Source organism: Phodopus roborovskii, unplaced genomic scaffold, assembly GCF_943737965.1.
Source record: "Phodopus roborovskii unplaced genomic scaffold, PHOROB, whole genome shotgun sequence".
Taxonomy (NCBI): Eukaryota; Metazoa; Chordata; class Mammalia; order Rodentia; family Cricetidae; genus Phodopus; species Phodopus roborovskii.
Window position 1 is genome coordinate 20,421,628 of NW_026126469.1, and position 17,036 is coordinate 20,438,663.

Below are 17,036 nucleotides of genomic sequence, written 5' to 3' on the forward strand. Positions count from 1 at the left end.
TTCTCTGGGTCTGTAGATTGTAGCATCATTATCCTTTACTTAATAGCTGATATCCACTTAAAAGTGAGTACATGCCATGTTGTCTTTCTGAGTCTGGGTTGCCTCACTCAGGGTGATTTTTTTCTAGTTCCATCCATTTGCCTACAAATTTCCTACTGACTCCATAAATATAGATTCATATTTAATCAACCTGCACAAAACTCAAGGGCAGGTGGGTCAAAGACCTCAACATAAAACCAAGACACACTGCACCTGACAGAACAGAAAGTAGGGAATAACTTTCAACCCAATTGACACAGAAGACAACTTCCTAAACAGAACTAAGATTGACAATTAATAAATGGGACTTCATGAAACTGAAAAACTTCTGTAAGGCAGAGGACACTGTCAATAGGACAAAATGGCAACTTTCACTTGCTTGGTTAGCGTTACACCAAGATATTTTATATTGTTTGGGGCTGTTGTGAATGGTGTTATTTCCCAGATTTCTTTCTCAGTCTGTTTGTCATTTGTATATAGGAGGGCTACTGATTTTATTTATTTATTTATTTCAGTTAATCTGTATGCAGCCCCTTTGCTGAAGGTGTTTATCAGCTGTTAATTCCACCAGGAGTTCCCAGGTATACTGTCATATCACCTACAAATAATGATACTTAGACTTCTTCCTTTCCAATTTGTACCCCCTTATCTCCTTCAGTTGTCTCATTGCTCTAGCTAGAATTTCAAGTGTTATATTGAATAGATATGGAGAGAGGGGACAACCTTGTCTTGTTCCTGATCCTAGTGGAATTGCTTTGAGTTTCTCTCCATTTAATTTGGCTATAGGCTTGTTATAAATTGTCTTTATTGTGTGTAGGTATGTTCCTTGTATCCCTAATCTCTCCAAGACTTGCAGCAAGCATTCTTCACACTTACCCATCTGGCCAGCTGATGTTCGTTTCACTGGGATGGGATCTTCTTACACAGTCATAGCTGAGCTGGTATTTACTACATAGCCCATGGTGGTCTGAACTCCTCAGCCTTCCCTGTGTTAGGAATAATAAGGGTGTGTCATAACACATAGCCACACTCTTTTTTCTTTTTTCTTACAGTTGGGTCAAACTATAGGTATCATTTTTAAAAAACTGTTTAATTCGCCCATTTAAAACATATGGATTCAGTGATCTTTAATATCTTTACAGAATTTTATAACCATCACTGTAATAAATTTTGGAATAGCATCTGGGGTTTTAGCTTAGTGGTAGAGCATATGTTTAGCATGCATAAGGCACTGGGTTCCAACTGGGTGGTGCACGCCTTTAATCCCAGCATTCCAAAGGCAGGGCAGGTGGGTCTCTGTGAGTTCAAGACCACACTGGTCTACATAGTGAGTTCCAGGGCAGCCAGTGTGACATAGAAAACAAGCAAGCAAGCAAGCAAACAAACAAACAAATGCCACTGGGCTCAATTACAGGTCCTACCCATGAACATACAAACAAACAACAAGAACAAAAACAAACAAACAAAACTCACCCAAATAGTGTTAGGTTATCTTCATTATTCCCCTCAAACAGCTCCATGAACAAACCTTGCCCTCTGACTTCTGGCTTTGGGTAACTTCACCTATGTCCTGTCTCTCTAGACTTTTATGTTCTAAACATCTCACAGACAAATCACACAAAATGTGGTATTTGTGATCAGTTTTATAAATTCAGCATGCTCTCAAAGTGTGAACGAAGACTCCATTCCACACAATATTCCCTTGTATGGATAGAACATTTTGTCAGCCTTCCTTTTGTTGATGGACACTGGGGGATTTCTGCTTTGGGATTGAGTGTGTAAAGATGCTGTGACTATTTGCATATACATGTTTGGGTGGACATATGTTTTCATTTTCTCAGAAATGCATGCTGACTCACATCATAATTGTATGTTTAACTTGTTGAGGAACCTCCAGACTGTTTTCCAAGGCAGCTGCACCCTGATGATATTCATGCCAGCAACGTGTGAGGGTTCTGACATCTCTCCATCCTTGTCACTCTAGCTGATGTCTGTTATTTGGTTGTAGGGGACAAAGTGCTGTCTCTCTGTGGGTCTGCTTTGAACTTCCCTGAGTATTTTTCATGGGATCGTCTGCCATTTGTACATCCTTGAGGAAATGTTTAAACACTGGGTCAGGTGTGCAGGTACACAGCTTTAATCTCAGCACTCTGGTGGCAGAGGAAGGAGGATCTCTATGACTTCCAGACCAGATTAGTGTACTTGGGGAGTTCCAGGCCAGTCAAGGAGACATAGAGAGACCTTGTCTCAATAAAACAAAACAAAATAAAACAAAACAAGAGCCCCAACAACCAATATATGTATGTGTGTATGTGTGTATATTGAGCTGTCTTTCTATTGTTGAGGTGTGGTGTGGTGTGGTGTGTGTGTGTGTGTGTGTGTGTGTGTGTGTGTGTGTGTGTGTGTGTGTTTTGGATACAAGTCAGTATCAGATTTCTGGCTGACAAGTGTTCTCACCTACTCTGTGGGTCAGTTCTTCTTCATCTTCTTGATGGTTTCATTTGAAGCATCCAATTGTGATACAGTTCAGGTCATCATGTTTTTGTCTTTGATTCTTGTGATTTTAGACCCATGTCTCAGAAAGGCCAAGCCTTATCTTCAACAAAACATTTTAAACACATTAAAATCATATAAGATAAAACAATTTGTGTTTCTGTTTTGCACACTATAGTTCATTACAGACATCATACCCAAAAATTTCCTCCCAAGTTTTACTTCAAATTATCTGGCTTTATCAAGCCTCCAGAGACTTGGCAATATTAGAAATGAATGCAAGGAAACATTACCTAGAGAACCTACAAGACAGAGCTTTGGAGATGGCTCAGCAGTTGAGAGCAACGGTTGCTTTCTTAGAGGAGCCTGCTTTGGTCCCCAGCACCCACAGGAGGCTCACAGTCTATCTACCACTCCAGAGCATCCAACTCCCTTTTCTGACCTCTGTGGACAGCAGACACACACATGATGCACAGACATAAATGGTGTTTTTAACTTTGCAGCAATCAAAACAAAACAAACCAACAAAACCAAACTTCAAGCAAACACTCTACCCCCCAAATAGATTACATTTCTATTTTAAAAGCAAAATATTTACATTAGAAAAATGTAGACAGTAGACAAAAAAAGGACAAGCTCCCATGCTCATTACCCTTAATGCCATCATTATTTTATATATATATATATATATATATATATATATATATATATATATATCTTCTGGTACTTTTAAAAAAAGTATGTCTTTGAAGAATTGCAATAATAGATGTGATAATTTTCATTGTTGTTGTCCTTGAGGCTGGAGAGGTGGCTCAGTGGTTGAGAGCATGGGCTGCTCTTTCAGAAGACTGGGCTTCAACTCTTAGCACCCAAATGGTGGATCCCACCATCTATAACTTCAATCCCAAGGGATCTGACACCCTCTTTTGGCCTCTAAGAGTATGATGCACAGACATAAATGCAAGACAAGATACCCACACACATAAAATGAAAACATTTTTAAAAATTATGTTGCTACAGTTTTACCCACTGTCAGGCATTCTATGTTTTTCTCTAGTTTCCCCCACTCTTATTTATACCAATTATAGAATATACCAAATGAGTGTACTATAGCGTACTTTTACTAAATAGCTGGGTCTTCTTCAGGGGCCTCTGCTTTCTTCTTTTTCTATTGTGAATAAAGCAAAGGTGAAGTTTTTTTCTTGCTTGCAGCTTGTTTGACAATATTTCTTTCCTGCAATTAAATTATTAAATTAAAATTACAAACTTATTTGTGCCTCCTAATCTATATTGCCAAGTTACTTTCCAAAATGTCTGCATTGTTTTAATATGATATTTCCTCAGGGGAGGTTATGAATGTAGTCACCCACTGCACAAATCATGCAGTCCAGTTTCCCTTATTTGGGAAAACCATCGGGGTCAATACATCCCACATGCAATGGGCAAGCCTCACACTAAGAAAGCTACCTTCCTGATCATGTTGTCTCCCCTGTCAGGAAAGTATGATGGGGGTATTTTTATTATCCTCATTTTAAAAATACCTTGCTAGCCAGGTGGTGGTGGTACATGCCTTCAATCTCAGCTCTCAGGGGGCAGAGGCAGGCAGATCTCTGAGTCCAAGGACAGCCTGGTCAACAGTGTGACCAAGACAGCCAGGGCTACACAGAGAAATCTTGTTTGGTCTCAAAAACAAACAAACAAACACATAAACAAACAACAGAAATCTTGCTAACTTGATTGAGAATAAGAGAGCATCTTGTGTTTTAATCTGTATTTCATGTTATCACTACTTAGATCCGACTTAAGGCATCTTTTCTTAGCTTTATTTCCTTTTAACCATTATTAATGTGAGCATCACTCAGACTTGTCATACATTAAATATGTAGCTACCTATATCTAGACATTAATATTTTAGGGGATTCATTTCTTCAAAGTTTCATTTCAACAGAGAATTTATGTTTGTAACTTTGCCATAGAGATATACCTCCAATAAAATTTTCCCTGTATCTGCTAAACCAAGGCCTATAAGGTAGGGAGAATTTCTTCTCCTGTAGACAGAAGAAGGGCAAATGAGGTGAAAAGGCAGATTAGCAAAAAGGCATGTTCTGAAAGACAAGGTACTATTATGCCTTGATATTGTTCATGTTAAAATTTTATAGTCAAGTTCTCATCATTTTGTATTCATCTTTTAGTATGTAATTATTTTAAATATAGACTATTATTCTAATTATCTCTAATTAAAAGCACTTTCATATATCAATGTATATTCTAACAAAAAGGAGCTTTGAATTCATTCCATTTTATAATACAGTCTCCAGTTCTCTGAAGTAATTTTATATGTAGGCAGTAACTCTTGGGGGGTTACTATAGATAAGCTATGAATTTTAAAACTAACTCACATTTTATTTTATTGTCTTACAAAAAATAAATGCTAGAGGACTTTTCACTAAGTGTTTCGGGCCTTCATTAAGTTCTTTTCTTTTATCTGATTATGCACATGCTGCTTCCAATGAATACTAACTGCTCCTACCTGGCATTCTATTTCATAGTGAGGAGGTAGACTCATCACAGCCCAATTAGCATTTTTATTCCATTAGCCAGGTAGTCCTCTGGGACCACAAGAATGTGTCCTATTATTTTCAGTTGTGGTCAGTTATCAATCCTTATTCAGATGGCTCATTTGAAAAAAAAAAAAAAAAAAAACCAAACTAGAATTAAGAAAGCATTTAGGGTGATTTTAGAATATAGATTTTCTGTATTTCACTTGAAAAGAGCACAACAGAAGTTTACACAGCAATAGCTGTTTCCTCCTACTCAAATGTGACACTCCCCACTCCCCAGCATCCTCACAATGTGTTATTCTCGCTCTTAGAGAGCTCTGAAGGTGGGAACCTATTTGGATAAAGATGAGGGCAAGTCCATCTCACTTTTCAGCTTCACTTCTCCTCCATTATTACATTCTTCCTTCACAGTGGTTGGTCCCTTCCTTCTTTCTTTCTCTCCCTATTACCACATCAGTCACAGTAAGGTCCCTGTTTGGGGTTCAATGTGAAGTGCTCCCTAGAGGCCCATGTGTCTGAACTCCCAGTCTCTAGCTAGTAGCTAGAAGGTTGTGAACCTTTAGAAAGAGGAGCTTTGCTGAATGAAGGGGGTCACTGGGAGCCACCTCACTTCCTGTCCCTTCTCTGCTTCCCTGGTGCAGATGCTCACTACCCAGCTTCATGTGTTTCTCACCTAAAAGGACTGTATCCTCTAAAACTGTAAGCCAAAACAAGCCCTTTCTTTCTCATGTTGGTTCTTGTCAGGTTTTTGGACATAGTAACAAGAAAAGTAATTAATGTAGTGTATCCTTCCTCTTGGTACCCTTCAGTCTTCTCTTGACCCTATGAATACTGCCAACAGCTTATTTTTCTCAACCCTATTCTTTTCATAATAACATTTCTTGTTTCTATTTTCTTGCATTATCAAAGTAACTTACTTCCATTATAAAATCGGCAAAAACACAACGTAGAAAGACGAAGCAATGGGAGCTAATTGTAACTCTAGTTTTCAGAGGGAACTATCAAATTATTGTTGTATTTCCCTTATGTCTTAACATAAAAATGCCAAACACTTGCTTGATGGTGGGTGTCTGTTCTGCCAGTTAGAGGCAGAAGGATGAAAAGTTTAAGGTTTCTTAAAGCAAAACATAAAATAAAATAAAAATGCTTAAACCCAAGAAGTTCAAATCAGGTTCATAGTAGATACATTTTGTAGCTAGTTTTTTCAGTTCACATTCACCATTAGAATTTTGCCTGTAATTTGTGTGAAATTTTAAATATTCTCTTGCAAAGACATTGGAGTATTGAGAAAATTAGAATGAAGTAACTCATTATTTTATCATTTCAAGATAATCACTTTAAAAAGTTTCAATAGATTTCTGGTCCTCCCTCCTTTATCTCTCAAATGACAATAATGTACCTTATGCCAGAAGAGGGCATCAGATCCAACTATAAATGGTTGTGAGCTACCATGTAGTTGCTGGGACTTGAACTAGGGACCTCTGGAAGAGCAGCCAGTGTTCTTAAACACTGAGCATTCCTATCTCTCTTTGGTTTTTTAACACAGGGTTTCTTGGTGAAACAGACTTGGATGGCTGTCCTGGGACTCACTCTGTAGACCAGGCTGGCCTCAAACTCAGAGATTAACCAGCCTCTGCCTCCTGAGTGCTGGGATTAAAGGTGTGCACCACCACCACCTGGCTCCACTGAACCATCTTTCCAACCCTGAATATGACATTTTTAAGACACAGAGTTGGGCTGGTGAGATGGCTCAGTGGGTAAAGATGCTTGCTATCAAGCTTAGTGATCCATTTAATCTCTGGAATTCACATGGTAGAAGGAAGAGAAATGACTCTTGAGAGCTGTCATTTGACTCCCGCAGGCATGTCATGGCATGTGCATGATTGCACACACACACACACACACACACACACACACACACACAAACACACAGAGAGATTTTAAAAAAAGTAAAATCCCAAAGAATAGTAGATCATAGCTATACATATTTTGTATCTAAGTCTTCTGTGACTCAAGCAATTAAAAACTTAAAATATTTAAAAAATTTGTATCTGTACAAACACATATAAACTCTTTTGGCCATTGTTTGTTCAGCAGTAAGTACAGCATTTACACAGCAGGAGGCATTATAAGCAATCTGAAGGTGACTTAAAATGCAGGCAGACCAAATGCAAATACTATGCGCCTTCATGTGAGTGTTTGAAGTATCTGAAGACTTTGGTATTCACTATGGGTGGGGATGGATCTTGGAATCAATTCTTGACCCACATCCTGGAGGAATATACTTACCATGTTCTGAGTTTGGAGGAAACAAAACAGAAAAGGCTTTTGCCTTTTAGATCTTATAGTTTAGTGAAAAGACAGACAGTAAACATCTAGTATTGCTAGATACTGACACCACACTCTTTAGATAAAGTAGGGAAAGGGATAGAGACTGACACAGAGGGTACTAGCTCTTTGGTGTAGGTTGATTGGGTAGAGGGAACTCCCCAATGAAGAATAAATCTACACAAAAACACTGCATTATTTTTTCTGGAATTTGTGTTGTTAGTGGTGTATTTCAGCATTGTGTTTAGCATATAAGTTTTTCATCCTAAATATTTGTTTCATACTTGTGTTATTTCTCATATTTTATTTTCCCTCTTCCTGCTCCGCCTCTTCCTCCTCATTTTCCTCCTCTCCTTTCTCCTCTTTTTAGAGATAGTCTTATTCTGTAGCCCTAGCTGGCTTGGTACTTGCTATAAGCTCAGGGTGGCCTTGAACACCAGCCTTGTCTTCCAGCCTTGGTCTCCTGGGCACTAGGACTACACAACACCATGCCAGGCTTATGCCACTTTTCTTTAAAGGGTTCCTAAACTGTATTGCTTCAGGCCTCAGGAATAACTATGCACTGTCAGGTTGTAAGTGGGACTAAGAGATGAAACTCCCAAAGAAGGGAACTGAGTGGACGGACAGTCACCGACTCTGCCTACCAGAAATCCAGTCTTACCCACATACTATAGAGCTCCAGACAGGTTTAGGATCTGGAGGCCCTAGTTATTTGTAAAAACAGGAAGGGGAATAGGGTGGCAGGCTGATTATATGCATAATAAACTGTTATATTCCAGATCCTGGTGTCTTCAGTATGTGCCAGAAACCTGCCCTGCCCCTCCCTACCCTGGAAGCTTGGTTTCCAGAAACCTATTCTATGAGCTATCGTTATTAGTAATTTCCCTTCTTCTGACACCCCTTTTATTTCCCAATAAGTCAGAGACTTTTGAAAATTAAATGTCTGCTTGCCTTCAGATAAGCCCCTGTATTTGACTACATATTAGTTTATTCCTTAACTTAAAGAATTTTGAAACCAGACCAATTTCTGCAGAAAGTAGATGATGCGAAGGCAGTCAGGAGATGACAGGAATTAAAGTCTGGGTCCTGCTGAGTCCTTAACATTCTGTTAGAGGAGATGTTTGCTTGGCAGACTCCCAGCCTGGATGCTAAGCTGAACACCTAAGGATGTAGCAGCATTTGAAATGCTTGAAATGATACACGGGATGTTCATTTGCTGGTCCAGACAAAAAGTGATAGACTTAGCATTGCTCATTTTGCTACTTTTGAGTCTCACAGCTGAGATCTTTGGCACTGCCTGGATCCTGTCTTGTGCTGATAATCTGAATGGCTTTATAGATCATCCTACTGAATGTACTTTAGAAACAGTCTTCAGGAAAGTTAAAAGTGGTGATAGATCACAAACAATGTAATTGCTTCATCATAACAAAGCATTTTTGGTGTTTTAGAGAATTATGCTCCAAACTTAGAGGAAACGTCTCCCTCTTGATTTTTTTCTAAGTATTGTTCTAGCTTTGCTTTTATACACACTCAATTCTCAGTAACCTTGGCTGGGTTCGGGGAGTCTCCCCAGGTATCACATTTCTCAGATGTCTAGTCTGTTACACAGAATGGCATAGTCTTTGCATTTAGCTCATACACACCTTCATACACTTGGTGAAACGGCACCCAGAACTAAGACCAACGCACCTGGGAGAAGATGAGTAAAGCTGGTTAGCCATTCTTTTTCCAGTGAACAAAGCAGTAGAGAGCATGCCTGTGACCAAGGACTCCCAGCTCCTGGGTTTCTAGATGCTGATGGCATCCCTTCTTCCATTTTTAATGTCAAGAATATAGGGCTTGAGATAGAAGGGCGTGAGCATCTGTGGGCAGAGAGGGGATGGAAATGCCATCCTCTAACCTGGGATACTCAGAGTGCAGTGAAACATGCCATGAACTGCAACACAGGCACACAAGTCAGTGACAAGAACAGCCCGGGAAATAATGATCTTTGTTCTTGATATTTGAGATCGGCAGATGTGCAAGGCATAAGGAGACCATGTAGTTCAGGCCAGATGTGCCTGGTGTAGCCCTCCCACTAGAAGGCACCTGTCAGTTTGCAGTTATCCATTACTTACTGTGAGAAAGCACCCACATGTCTGGAACCACCCATCCACCAACAATGTAAACCATACAATTAAATAAGTTTGTTCAACATTAGTTGGAGGACTCTTGTTCAAAGTCCACATTGCCAACAGGCTGGTTTCAATAAGCTTGACTTCCTTGTCCCAACAATTTGTGTCGTGAGTTTATTGGATGAGCATCTAGACTTGTGTCCAGTGACAAATGTACAAGATATGACCCACAAGGGCTAGGAAGTCCTATAAAAATGTGTCTTTTGAGACTGGGTTACCTCATTCAGGATGGTTTCTTCAAGTTCCATCCACTTGCCTGCAGAGTAGTATTCCATTGTGTAGATGCGCCACATCTTCTTTATCCATTCTTCAATTGAGAGGCATCTAGGTTGCTTCCAGGTTCTTGCTATTACAAATAATGCTGCTATGAACATAGTTGAGCACATGTCTTTGTTGCATGGATGTGGATCACTTGGATGTATGCCTAAGAGGGGGATTGCAGGGTCCTGTGGTAAACTAATTCCCATTTTCCTGAGGAACCTCCATACTGATCTCCAAAATGGCTGTACGAGTTTGCACTCCCACCAGCAGTGGAGGAGTGTTCCCCTTTCTCCACATCCTCTTCAACGTAAGTTGTCACTGGTGTTTCTAATTTTAGCCATTTTGGCAGGAGTAAGATGGTATCTCAAAGTTATTTTGATTTGCATTTCCCTGATAGCTAAGGATGCTGAGCACTTTCTTAAGTGTCTTTCAGCCGTTTTGATTTCCTCTATTGAAAATTCTTTCTTCAGTTCTGTACCCCATTTTTTTTTAATAGGGTTATTTGGTGTTTTGTTGACTAGTTTCTTGAGTTCTTTGTATATTTTGGAGATCAGCCCTTTGTCAGATGTAGGATTGGTGAAAAACTTTTCCCAGTCTGTGGGTTGCCGTTTGGTCTTGTCAACTGTGTCCTTTGCCTTACAGAAGCTTCTAAGTTTGAGGAGGTCCCATTTATTAATTGTTGATCTCAGTGTCTGTGCTCCTGGACTTATGTTCAGGCAGCGGTTTTGGATTTTAGACATAGAACAAAGGATTACCAGCCTATAATTCACACCACCAGAGGAACTAGGATACAAGGTGTATTCTAAGAGATTCATATAAAATCCCTCACAGGAGGGGTAAAGAACAAGTCCCCCAGAGCACATGGGAAGTGAGTAGGGGCAGTGAATGGAGAGGGAAGTAGGAGAAAGAGAAGGGGAGGAGAGGAAAGCACATGCGACTAGGAAGATTGAGTCAAGGTAGAAATAGAAGACAGAAGAGAGAGAGAGAGAACATAAAAGAGGGAGCCATTATTGGAAGAGAAAACTGAACCTAAAGAAAGGCCTAGAGACCTACAAGACTGCCACCAACTAACAATTTGAGCATCCGTGGAAAGGCTACTATAAATGCCCTTCCTGGATAGTGAGATCAACAACTAACTTATCCACCATCATGGAGCCCTCATCTAGTACCTGCTGGAAACAGAAGCAAACACCCATAACTAAACACTGAGTCGAACTAGAATCCAGATGCAGAGGGAGAGGATAAGACCAGGTTGCAGAAACACATAGAGACAGCTGACCTGAACAAGGAGGAGCTAATGCCCCCCCCCCCCAGACTGATAGCTGGGAAGCCAGCAGGGGACTGACTCAGACCCCCTGAGTATGGGTCTCAGCTAGAAGGACTGAGCAGTCTAAGGGAACTCAGACAGTGGAACCAGGATGTATTCCTGGTACACAAAAGGACCTTGTGTACACATCCCCCATGGAGGGATGCTCCCTTGACCTAGAGACAGTCCCTACTTCAAATAACTTGACAGATTTACATGACCCCCACCTGGATGGCATTGCCCTAAATGTGGAATTGGGGTAGGGGAATGGGAGGGAAGGATGGTCAGGGTGCATGTGAGGGGGGAGAGACGGTAAGGGGGAGGGAAGGAGGGAGAGAGGGAAAGGGAACTGGGATGGACATGTTAAAAAAAAAATGTGTTTTGATTTTGTGACAGAAAGTGACCTCAGTCGAAAGAAAAGGTGGATGCTCACAGTTTGAAACATTTTTGGTAGGCTAAAAGACAGATGAAAAGCAAGATCAAATGTAAGAGGAGTGGGCTCAGCAGTTAAGAGCACTGATTGGCTGCTCTTCCAGAGGACCTAGGTTCAATTCCTAGCACCCACATAAAGGTTCACAAGTGTATATGATTCCAGTTCCAGGAAATCTAATGACCTCTTCTGGATTCTGCCTCCACCAAGAAAGCAAGTAGTGTGCAGACAGCACACGAGGAGGAAAACACTCCCACACATAACAAAATAAAATGTTAAATTGTGCCTTATAATTATACACCAAATAAAGCTTGCTAAGAATTTTTAAAAAACAATAATTTCCAGATTCAATGTATTTAGAAGAGAAAACTTCACATACTAAGGATACAAATGGATACATTTTTAAACAAAAACTTACAGAGTGATTAATTACAGACCTTACAAATAATCTAGAAAGCCACTTCTGAAAAGTAACACAACCAGGAATATCCTTCCCAGTATCATATATGACTCAAAAAAAACAAAAAAAAACAAAACAAAACAAAACAAACAAACAAAAAAAAAAAAACCAAAAAAACAATGTAACACAGGGCCAGTGGCATGAATTCACAAGTAAATATTTAAACAGAGAGAGGCTATTGACATCCAGAAACGCCACTAAACATCTTATAATGGATAGAAAATGCTTAACAGCAAATAGTCATCTGATTTACAATAAAAGTATATTCAATAGCTATTGATGAGTACTGGGGCTATGCATGATTTAAAATGTTTTTATGCTTTTCTGTACTTTTCAAGGTTTCTTATAATACATCTACTACCTTGAAAAATCAGTTAAAGAAATATATCCCATGAAAATGATCTATCAAGGACTGATCTGTTCTGTAAACAGTGCCAAAAGATTTTGATGGATTTTGTTGACAGGGAACCTACAGTCTTGTATGAGATTAACGAGATATAATATCTAGAATGAATGACTCATGGTCCATTCTCTTTGTGTGGGCTACATCCCACGTGGGCTCTCAGATCCAGGGCCCTATGTTTAACGAGGAGGAATAACATAAAGCTATGCATAGGGTATATGCTGTAAGATCTCCAGTTACTACCAGATACAGAACCATACATGTGTATACACACACACACACACACACACACACACACACACACACACACACACATCAAGTATTCAGGACGTGTGTGTGTGTGTGTGTCCTGAATATCTGACACAGAATCTTTCATATGTGTTATGAATATCTGATACAGAACCTTATATATTTGTTTTCTACATACATACCTTAGTGTATTAGTCAGGGTTCTCTGGAGTAACAGAACTTGTCGAATGAATCCCCTCCCCTCTCTATATATATGTATGTGTGCACACAATACACACAGAGACACACACACAGACACACACAAACACACACACATAAATATACATGAAGGGAATTTATAGGAATGACTTACAGGCTGCGGTCCAGCTAACTACCTCAAAGATCCAGATTATAAGTGAGTTCTTCCACTTCAAAAGACTGAATTAAGAAAAAAATCCCTTACAGGTATGTCCAGTAATTTGGGTTTTAGTTAGTGCCAGATGTCGACAAGTTGACAACCAAGAATAGCCATCACAGTTAGGAAAGTTTAATTTACAGATTAGGTATAATATGGGACTAATAATAAAGTACTCATAATATGTTGAGTTATTTGAATGTGTCTGTATTTCTCTCTCAATACACCATATTCCTATTACACTGCACTTCCCCTTCTTGAGATATGAGATATAATGCCTGTGAGAGAAACTTGATGCAGGCATTGTAATGGAGGACTAGGCTACTTAATGTGTTTCTTGATCACAGCATGCAAAACCCCAATGGCTAATCTGATAATGTTCAAGATGGGGTCTGTAATGGCTGATGTTCCATCATGGAAGGAGGTGGTAAGGAGGGTCACCTGAGACTCTGGCTGCTCCCTCCTGCACCTTTCTACTGGGCATATAAAATTTTACCCACTTTCCATAGCCTCATGGTCCAGAGGGGTGCTGGAGTATATAGTGTAGACAAAGTTAATGGAATTTGGGGGAGGACGACTACATCTCTGCAGCTATAGGGAAGTCATCATCCATGCTTGAGGCTGCCCTGTGATGTGAGTGCTTAGGAGTCACTGTGCTCCTGGCACTCCTCACCTAGCAGTAAGTAACCCAGTAAACTCACTGGATCTGGAGGTCGGATTTTGGTAAAATAGTATTTTGCTTTGTCATCGGTACCCTTTAAGGAGGGGGCAAACATCTGTTTACATCTCTCTAAGAAAAGAGTTCCTACAACAATCCCTTAATTGGAAGATGGTTCAACAAACTGGCATTCCATACCATGGAAATGCTGTTTGGCAATTAAACAAACAAATAAAAAGATCAAGCTATTTATGCAACAACTATGCAGAATGATAAAAGGCAATCTTGATTATTACATGCTATAAAATTTCATTTATGTAATATTCACCAAGTGATAACATTATAGAGATGGAAAACAGGCTAGTGACTATCATAGTTGGGAGGAGGAGAGGTAGCAGAATGAGACGTTTGGCAAAGGACAAGTTCAGTTCGCACTTTGGTAGTAGTGGGCTATGCAATCCACACCCATGATAAATGGCAATAGACAGAGTTCCAAGGTAGCCCCCATAACCACAACCATCTTAGGAAGAATAAAGTCAAAGGCCTTATGGTTTCAAAATTTACAAAACTACATGAGGAGGGCGGTACTGGCATTAGGATAGCACACAGAGACAAGGGATAGAAAAGCAAGCACACATATACAACCAAGTGGTTTTCAACTGGACTGTCAATACCACCTGGAAAGCTCCATATCGTCAACAATGGTACTGGGAAAACTGCACGTCCACATGCAAAATGACAAAGCAGGACACCTTCAGCACATGCAAAAACTAACTAAAAACGGACAAAACCCTCTAAAGACTAAAATTACAGGACTCTTAGATGAATGAATGTGGGGGAAAACACCAAATCTGACCATGTTTTTATACACGACAAAAGCACTAGCAGCAAAAACAGTAAAGTAGTCTATTTGTCCTCATCATAGAACGAGCCACCAACAGTGCCTTGTGGTCTGTTTGCTCTCTCATGACTGATGGGATTGTCACCCTCCTCTCCACCCTCCAGAACCTTTTGGTTTGGATGGACCCTACCTCTCAGAGACAATGTGGAGGGTAGAGAACATGGGTCTCTACCTCAAGTGATCCTGTTAGTATACAGGCCCTGTGAAAATAAGCGCTACTACTGAATAAGTGGTTTAATTTTATTTCAAAATTGTACAAAAGGCCATAAGTGGCTATAAAAAACTTTGTCTTCAGAACACATGGAAATTCAGAAAGAACAAGATAGGCATCATTCACAGTGTAAAGGAAGGGCTCTCTTGGAGGAAGTGGGGTCACAGCTCCTCCCTCCTCTTCTCTAGTTTCTTGAGGTCTCCCTCCCGGAGGGTTCGAATGAAACTGGTAAATCCCAGTTCCTGCAGGGTAGGGGAGGAGAAGGAAAAAGACAGGTCTTAAACCCCTGAGTGATGTGCACCCTGCTGTCCCCCTACACCCCACCTACTCCTGGACAGACCCACAGGGAGGCACTATTTATTGCCTGTGACATACCCCCCCCCCAGGCTCCCAGCGGAGTGAACATGTGTGCCATATTGTCAGCATGAACTGCCCTAGCTGACAGCTGGGGCTCTGGTCCACCTCCCTTTCCCGCCCTCAGCAGTGGCTGCTTTCCCGGGCCCACTCTACTTACAGTGCGGTCACTTTCATACTTTTCTACAAGTTTCCCGTAGTGGTAGTAGTGGAAAGTCGGGTAGGCCTTCACGGCCTCCTGCTGACACAGGTCCTGGTTCTTGTCCTTGACACAGTCCACAGCAGCACAGGCGATCTAAGGGTTAAGGTGGGAGGATCAGAGCAGATGTTGAAGACATCTGAGCAGAGTTAAACTGTCGCAGCCTGGTTTCCTAAGGGCAAATCTTCTTGCTGGCTCCTTAAGACTCATGGAGAATAACTAGCCACTTGGTGCCTCCATTTCCTTGAATCATGACCAAACTGAAGTTGTCAGATGTTTCAAAGACTAAGAGGATTCAAATGAGGCCTGTCAGCACATGACCAGTGGTGAGCAAGTGTCAGCTGCTGTGACGCTCCTAACCCCATATCCACGCACTGCCCCTGCCAGGAGCTGAGCGTCTGGGCAGGACATTGGATAAAGAACATTCTTGATCTTGTATGACCTGAGCTGCCATGGTGGTGACCTGGGGTGCCAGGGCACTCTGCACCATTCACCGTCCAAGCCAGGTCCTAAGGATGGAGAAGCCAGGAGAGTACATTCTGGAACTGTTATGTAGCTCAGCCTTACTACAGGAATTGGGTTTTGGTAAGAGAGTTCTTCAAGTAGACTGACCGCTTCTTGGTGTCTAACAAGCTGCATGTGCCAGGTAGCATTTCCTTATTCGTTTTTCTTTCAAAGTAAGAGGGTATAAAGTAGGAGTTGTGTGTTGGGGAGGGTGGGGGCGGGGCGGGGGGTGGAGCAGGCTATTTGCTGAAGGCCACACAATAGAAAAGGAGGAGACAAAGTCAGCTAGAGGCAACATGCAAAGCAACATCTCCAGGAAGTGGGAGTGGCAGGCTGTGATGGGAGGTCAGTCAGATGCTGGGGGTAACCAGATGCACACAGGTGACCTTGACAAAGTTCAGCCACCAGGCACCTGCTATGTAACAAATGAGACCATTTTAGAGCCTGGTGACGGCTCTGCCCACATATCTGGGACAATTCAAAGACTGCTGAAGAACCATGGTTCAGTTCTGTCTGCTGGCTCATCATACCAGGCACGGGTCTCTTTCCAGGGAAAGAGAGCTCTGCAGGCCACGGCGGTCCTGACTGCTGGTCAGTTACTGTGTGCCTAGCAAGTGGTTGCTGTCTTAGGGGTCATAAGACTGACAGCTAAAGTAAGCAAGGGGGTACAGTCTCCCCACCTGCCACTAGAGTACCACCCCTGTGCTCCCGCATCTGAGGCTTCCCTTTGCATCTTCAGCCTGATTGTTTTATACAAGACTTTTGCAGTGAAGTTTGCAAACTCACTGAACATAATCCATAGCTGGCTCTCAGGCCCGTTCTATTTGGCCCACAAAGAACTTAAAAAGAAAATAAATTTGAATTAGCTGCCAATGTGGAAGGAGCCAGAAGATTTAATATAAAAACTTGGCTTCAAGCTTCTCTATAAACATCAGAAGATTGGATGGTACTTGCCCCGTGTTCCCACAGGCAGCGACTGGCTGTGCAGGCGAGCATCTGTCTCCTTACGGGAGGTTAACCCTACCCTTCACCAGTACCCACAACGAGCTCAATTCGCTTAAGCCTGCAGCTGGCCACAGTGGGTTCCTGAGAATCCAGGCTCTTCTTCTAA

The 17,036-nt window shown here is 41.2% G+C and overlaps 2 protein-coding genes across 2 annotated transcripts in view; both read right to left on the bottom strand.

The window, feature by feature from the left end:
* Positions 1–17,036, bottom strand: part of Dtx3l (deltex E3 ubiquitin ligase 3L) — a 795,722-nt gene that overhangs the window by 309,466 nt on the left and 469,220 nt on the right. The gene's annotated exons all lie outside the window — the stretch shown is intronic.
* The window catches only part of Pdia5 (protein disulfide isomerase family A member 5), an 87,603-nt gene continuing 85,450 nt past the window's right edge, over positions 14,884–17,036 (bottom strand). Inside the window, exons 16-17 of the mRNA XM_051191404.1 lie at positions 15,383–15,517; positions 14,884–15,110 (exon numbers count right to left, since the gene is read on the bottom strand). Coding sequence (XP_051047361.1) covers positions 15,030–15,110; positions 15,383–15,517 — 216 coding nt within the window. The 3' untranslated portion in view covers positions 14,884–15,029. The remainder of the gene's footprint in view (positions 15,111–15,382; positions 15,518–17,036) is intronic.